Source organism: Talpa europaea (assembly GCF_964194135.1).
Source record: "Talpa europaea genome assembly, chromosome: X".
NCBI lineage: Eukaryota > Metazoa > Chordata > Mammalia > Eulipotyphla > Talpidae > Talpa > Talpa europaea.
This window is the reverse complement of record NC_140081.1, coordinates 74,295,605-74,302,541: the sequence shown is the minus strand read 5'-3', so window position 1 is coordinate 74,302,541 and position 6,937 is coordinate 74,295,605. Positions and strand designations below refer to the sequence as shown.

The 6,937-nt window shown below is 37.2% G+C and overlaps 1 protein-coding gene across 1 annotated transcript in view; it reads right to left on the bottom strand.

Moving 5' to 3' along the window:
• Nucleotides 1–766: 766 nt before the first annotated feature.
• The window catches only part of IL13RA1 (interleukin 13 receptor subunit alpha 1), a gene marked incomplete at its 3' end in the record, with an annotated part of 49,860 nt that continues 43,689 nt past the window's right edge, over nucleotides 767–6,937 (bottom strand). The window contains exon 10 of the mRNA XM_084258249.1: nucleotides 767–859. Within this exon, the coding sequence (XP_084114375.1) occupies nucleotides 767–859 (93 nt within the window). The remainder of the gene's footprint in view (nucleotides 860–6,937) is intronic.

Below are 6,937 nucleotides of genomic sequence, written 5' to 3'. Positions count from 1 at the left end.
ATCCCCACCTCACACCTGGGGGCCTAGCACAAACTAGACACATAGTAAATACTCAGTTTGAGGAGCAGAGGCTGAAGAAAAGAGATTAGAGACTGCGTGCTTCCAGCTCTAATACCCGAAGAGCCATTCTGTTGAGAAAAGCCTGCACTGGCCTTGGAAGGCCCAGACGAGGCAGAAGCTGCCTCTGTTTTTTCTGTTGTCATCACCATCGGACACAGATGCCTGTGCCTTTCAAAGCACGGGGAAATGCTGCTGAGAGCGATGATGACTCCAGACTGCTAAGAGTTTTAACAGCCACAGACTTCGCTCATGGGACCCCAAACAACAGATAACAGTTTGCTAGATGTTCTCTGTGACTCAAGGTTCGTGTTAAGCATTTGTGCCCAAAATGAATTCCTCCACAAAGAAAATTGTCGCATATTCTGACACAAAGAATACAAAGCAGGCATAGACCCTCGGGAAACTGTCAGAAGTCTTGATGAGAGTAACTCTACTGCCATCATCACTTTTTGCTTTGTGCTCTAGTTTGAGCCTAGGCAAGGCATGCCTGCTTTTATAATTTAAAGAGACTATAACACAGCTCTCTTCTCCAAAGGGCCCATTATGTTTAGTTCCTTGTACTCAAAGACCCTTGGCTCTTAAGAGCTGCCTGTTTTTAAATGGTCCAGTAGTTTCAGTTTCCATTTAACCAGTTGCCAGATAACAAATGGAGAATGGTATGAATCTTCACAAGGTCACATTGAAGGTTAAAATAAATTATCCTCAATCACTGAGAGGCTCTCTTCAAGTTTTCTATCAGCACTACTGAGTCAGTCTCTTCTTTGGTTTGCTTCTCATAGATGTCATACTTCTTCCAGTGCTGGAAGGGAGGAAAAAACACAAACACTGTCAGTGTTTCTCTGAGTACCCACAGTCAATGTTTATTTTTAGGTTGGGGGGAAAGGAACCATGAGTGTATGGCGTATGTTTTCCTGTTACGTTTTATGTTTTTTTGGTCTTTGTTTTTTTTTTTTTCCTTTTTCTAACCTAAGAATCTTCATCTATTTTAACATTTAGTGCAACAAAACAATCAGAAATTAACATTAAAGAGGGGAAAGCATGAAATTGTTATATGATGTTTAATGGCTCTCTCAAGAGATAAACACATTGGAACACCTCCAAAGTTGGAATCAAAGACTTTCAAAGAAGAATAAAAGGTTGGCATGCTTCTCTAACTTCAACAGTTTCTACCTCTATTTCCTTACCACTAAGATGTCACCATTGCTCCAGAGATGCAGAATCAAAAAGTCAACTAGCATCCAGGTAGAATGGCAACCGATAAAAGAATCTAAAACTCTTAATGCAGTTCAGAGTTTTGAAAGACCCTATATTAACAGCTTCTTGTAATATCATTTGCTAAAACCGGGAATTATACATAAGGTAAGTACATCTTGAACGCAATTAAATGAGCTTAGTTTACTTATAAATCAAGGGAAAGAGTGAAATCTGAGTTCAGTCTCCTGATCTGTAAAATAAAATGGTTAGGCTAAACCAGGGGTCAGCAAATGGTGGTCTAAAGTCCAAATCCAGCAAGCCACCTGATTTTGTAAATAAAGTTTTATTGTCATTCAGCCACACCCATTTGTTTGTATATTGTTTACTGCTGTTTTCAATGCTGCAACAGCAGAGCTGAGTTGCTTTGATGGAGGCCCAGTAGCTTGCTAAGTCAAAAGTATTTACTATCTAGCTCTTTACAGAAAAAGTATGGCAAACTCTGCACTAGATTATTTCTAAACTCCTTAACTCCTCTGATGTTTTATGGTTCCACAAGCATAGGAAGGGACGCTAGAAGAAGAAAAACAGAAACAAGAACAGTGGCTAATCATCTGCCTCAGGTTGTGCAACAGGAGAGGGACTAGGAAAGTCAGGAGCATCTGGTCGTAGAGATGTGTGGAGGGATGAGCTGGGAAACACCGCTTAAAATATGCAACTTATGCTAAGTTATCAGGTTCTATGTGAGAAACCAGGATGTTTAACAGCCTATACATTTTTATTTTTATTATTATTTTTTAAAGATTTATTTATTTATTTATATAAGCACGGGTACAGTCAGAAGCGTGGGAGGGTGAGAGAATTCACCAGAGCCAGAGCAGGGAGCAGAGTAGGCAGAAGGACCAAAGTACACTGCTGAGGGGAGCAGCGGGAGGCAGGAGAGGTCTGTGCACTATGTGGGACCCTCACCAGTGGCTGGGGATCAAACTGGCACTACAGAGGCTGCGGGCAGCTTCGCAGCCCAGCGCTCAACTGCTGCGCCACCGGGGAGGCCCTACATATACATTTTTAATACCAGTAAAATAGAGCATTTTTCTTTAACCTCTGCAAAATAGTTCATTGCATGGACATACCATAACTTATTTAACCTGCATCCTATTAGTAGATCTTTAACCTGTATATCCTTTGTGGATGCCAATTTGTCTATAGCAATCAAAGAGTTTAAAAATGTATAAAATCTCCTTTTATCCAGCAATCTTACTTGTAACAATTTATCCCAATGAAATAATTAAGCATATATTCTGATATTGATAGTGAAATCATGCCCATAATAATGAAACTCAAAGTTCATCTAAGTGCCCAATAATAAGGACTTGATTAAGTACATTATGCTATATCCACATAATCAAACACTGCTGCCATTCAGAAGTATATTATAGGACCAGAGTTGGCAAATTTTTTCTATAAATGGTCAAATAATAAACATTTTCAACTTTAAAGACTACATTGTCTCTGTCTCAATAACTAAGCTCTGCTGTTACAACATAAAACAACCCACAGATAATATATAAATAGGCATGGATGTGTTCCAACACAACTTTATGTATGGACACTGAAATTGAAATTCCTTATAATTTTCATGTGCCAAGACATAGCACTTTTCTTTACATTTTTTTCAACTACTTAAAAGTACAAAACCATTTTTAGCTACAGGCTGTACACAAACAAGTAGAGAAAGCAAGATTTGGCCTGTAGTCTGTAGAAAAAGCTTTTGACAGCCAGGGAAAAGAGAGCCGAAGTGTTTTTGGTTTTGATTTTACATTTCAAAAGGATAGGTTCATTAGGACAAGGAGAAAGAAAAAAAAAAGAGATGCCTGTATAGTCAGAGATGGGCAGTCTTGGGAGAGTTGCTGCTGCTGCTTGACAAAGGGAGAAGGTTGGTGAAAAGAAATGCCTGCATAGGCACAGGTGGGCAGAAGAGCTGCCCCAAGTGTTTTAATACAGAAAGAAAATCATATTGTCAGAAGACTCGGACAACATTTTATGCCACAAGAAAATGACATATTTAAGATATCCAAGGCAACAATGTGAGGCATGGATTTTATGTCTCACTAAAATGATTTTTTCAATTATTAATGTAACTCCATCAATGTGTATATAAGTCAAGCAATGCTGGTCCCAAGATTCCTTCCTGAGAAAACTTTCAGAGCTCCAAACAACACAAATTACTGGCCAAGACATCAACATAAAGACTAAATGAGGACCAGCAGGGAGGAAATTGAGCATACTGACAATGTAGGCACTGGACAATTTTAAAAATGGGGAGGAACTAGGGAGATCATTGTTCTTTTCAATAATCATTAAAAATATTTTATAATTTTTCAAATAAAAACTAGAATTTAAATATAATTATTATTTATATAATAAATATAACTATTTACTATATTTACATAATAAATATAACTAGAGTATATATAATAAAACTATTACATTTAAATAATGATGTGATTAAATTAAAAATTAAATTATAGTTATAATTTGTCAAAATTTCAGAAATTCCTTTAGCTCCTCTATTTGTATTGTTGTCATCTGTTAAATTCAAATAAATTTGAGAATTCTGTAGGTTTAAAATGTGGACAGGAGAATCTGATGCCTGGGTTGGGATCTGAGCTCTTGTTAGTTACGTTTGGATCCTAAGTTCTGCTATGTACCAGGCAGTGTAACTGGTGCCTCATTTTCTTCATCTGTATCATGAAGTTAATACCTTTTGCAGGATGGGGACAAACGAATGAGGGATGTGCTTAGAAAACTGACTAACACATAGCAGAAGTTCAGTAAGTATGAACTATCATTATTATTGCTGTTGCTGCTATTATTCCATTTACCAATAAAAGTATTTCCAACTCTCTATGTTGTTCATGTAACATAACAATGGTTATGTTGGATGATGGGATGAAGAGTGATTTTCTTTGCATTATCTATATATTTCATTTTGCTACAAAGATACACATTACCTTTGAAAGAAAAAAGATTTTAATTTTTAAAATGCACCCTACACATTACATTTTCATTGGGTTCTGGCCATCAGACCCCATGCTTAGGCTGTGTTTTAATGAGGTGGATGCCGCCACAGAGAGGCTTCCGAGAATACATTAATCTTTCAGTTGCCTTTTTTCCCATTCCTGAAACTTGGATTACTCTCATTTTCACCCTTCATCAGTATCGTGACCTTTTCCTGAGCTCTATAAATATGTCCATATAAGGGAAAAGGAAGAAATGCAAAGGCTCTGACCTATTACTCAATTTTGTGAATTATACATCAGTCAAATTTTAAAATGACTTGTAGAAAAAGATAAATCCACAAAATGACCAGCCTAATTCAATTCTCACACTGCCAATTTTTTAAAACAAGGTAATCAGCAATAGAATAATGTCTAAGGATGAAAAAACATCACAGATGAAAAAAATCAATGCTTAGAGGCTAACACAACTGGCGTTTGGTTGTTTTTTCATCTAATCCTGAAAAACAGTATGTTATATAGGTTTCTGCATGCTAAAGAAATAAAAACAAATTTCATAGTATAATGGAACATCAAATTTCAATATAAGAGTATTTTCAAGATTTGGTTATTTCTCATAGCGCATTTTCCATAGAAGTGAACTGGGTCTCACGCACCTAAACACCACACAAAACACTCACATTTTGTATATAAGTCAACTAATTACACGCCCTGACTTCTTCAGATCAACATTCAAATAGGTAGTTGTACAAGATGAATTGTAGATCCCCAAGCCTTAAAAATCATTGCAGCTTAAAAAGAACAGGTTGAATGTGGTATGGAGGACTCATTTGGTATTCTTTGGAGTGGCTATTCACTCAACTCCTCATGTTAAAATTTAATAATTCAAGAGGAATAATTAAGCATGTATCCGGGCTTTCTAGCAGAAACTGAATTGCAGAACAAATTGATAACTGAAAGAAGCGCTTTCTAGAAAAGCATACATTAAATGATAGATGAGGAAAAAAATCATCTTTTCACAACCCCTGAGGAAATTATTGATTCAAGGGAGAATACCAACTGGCATAAAAAGCAATAGTTAGAGTTGACAGGATGCCAATGAAATGCCATACAGATTATCTTCAGGTGGTAAGGGAGGCAATAAGTGTAGATGGCAGGAGGGGACATGTTATCACCTTAAATACAGTGCTCAATCTTAGCCTCACTAAGATGTGGGAGAACAGGATAAATAATATCTGTCTCCTGACAATTAGGACAGCTGGAAAGATCCAAATATGAACTGGGTATTTGATGATAAGAAATTAATATAAGAAATTAATAGTTTTAGAGAACTATGGGACTATACCTGAGGGGAGAAATCAAATACTGTACAAAAACAACAATGTAAAAAAATATATATTAATTAAAAAAATTAGTAGTTTTAAAAGTCGTGCTATTTTGGCTATGTAGGACAGCATTCTTACTTTTTAAAAATACAAACTGGAAATTTAAAATAAAGTAAAAAAAAATACAAACTGAGGGCCTCCCTGGTGGCGCAGGCAGTTGAGCACCACACTGGGAAGCTGTCTGCAACCTCTGCAGTGGGGTTTGGATCCTGGCCGGCCCAGCAAGAATCCCACATGGTGTGGCAGACCTCTCCTGTCTTACCCTCTGCTCCCCTCAGCAATGTACTTCGGTCATTCTGCCTATTCTGTTCTCCACTCTGTCTGTGGTGAATCCTCTCACCCTCCTGCGCATCTGGCCTGTACCCCGGCTCTTGTATAAATAAATAAATAAACAAACAAACAAACAAACAAATAAATAAATAAATAAATCTTTATAAAAAAAGAAACTAAACTTCTGAAAAAAATACAAACTGAAGTTAAAAATATTACATAATTTCTTCTAGCTCCACCCATGTTGCTGCGAATGGCATGAGTTTATCTTTTCTGATGGCTGAATAGTATTCCATTGTGTACATATACCACATGTTCTTGATCCAGTCATCTATTTTTGGGCATTTGGGTTGTTTCCAGGTTTTACCTATTGTAAATAGTGCTGCAATAAACACAGGGGTACAGGTATTCTTTTGAATCAATGTTTTTGTGTCCTTTGAGTAGATCCCTAGGAGTGGAATTGCCAGGTCACATGGTAGCTCCATTTTTAGTAGACTGAGGAACCTCCAGACAGCTTTCCACAGTGGTTGGACCAGTTTGCACTCCCACCAGCAAAGTAGGAGAGTTCCTTTTCCACCACATCCTCGCCAACATTTGCTGTTTGCTTGTTTTTTTTTGATATGTGCCATTCTCACTGGTGTAAGGTGGTGTCTCAGTGTGCTTTTGATTGGCATTTCCCTGCTTAGTGAAATAAGCCAGGAGGAAAAAGAAAAATATTGGATGGTTTCACTTATAGCAGGAATATAAGGGAACCAAATAAGGCATCAGTGTAAAGAAAATATTAACAGTACAAAAGACAACCAAGCAAAGACAATTATAAACCAGAGATACCAGGGGAGGAGGAGGGAGAGGGATGAGAGGGAGGAGGGGGGAACACAGAGGACTGTGGTGATGGTGCACGGGTGCCTTGGGGAAGGAAACTCTATGGGGACTCAATCTGAGGGGGTGGGGAGAAGCAAATATTGTTTAAAAAGAAAAAAATTAAAAATAAATTAAAAAAATTTTAAATTA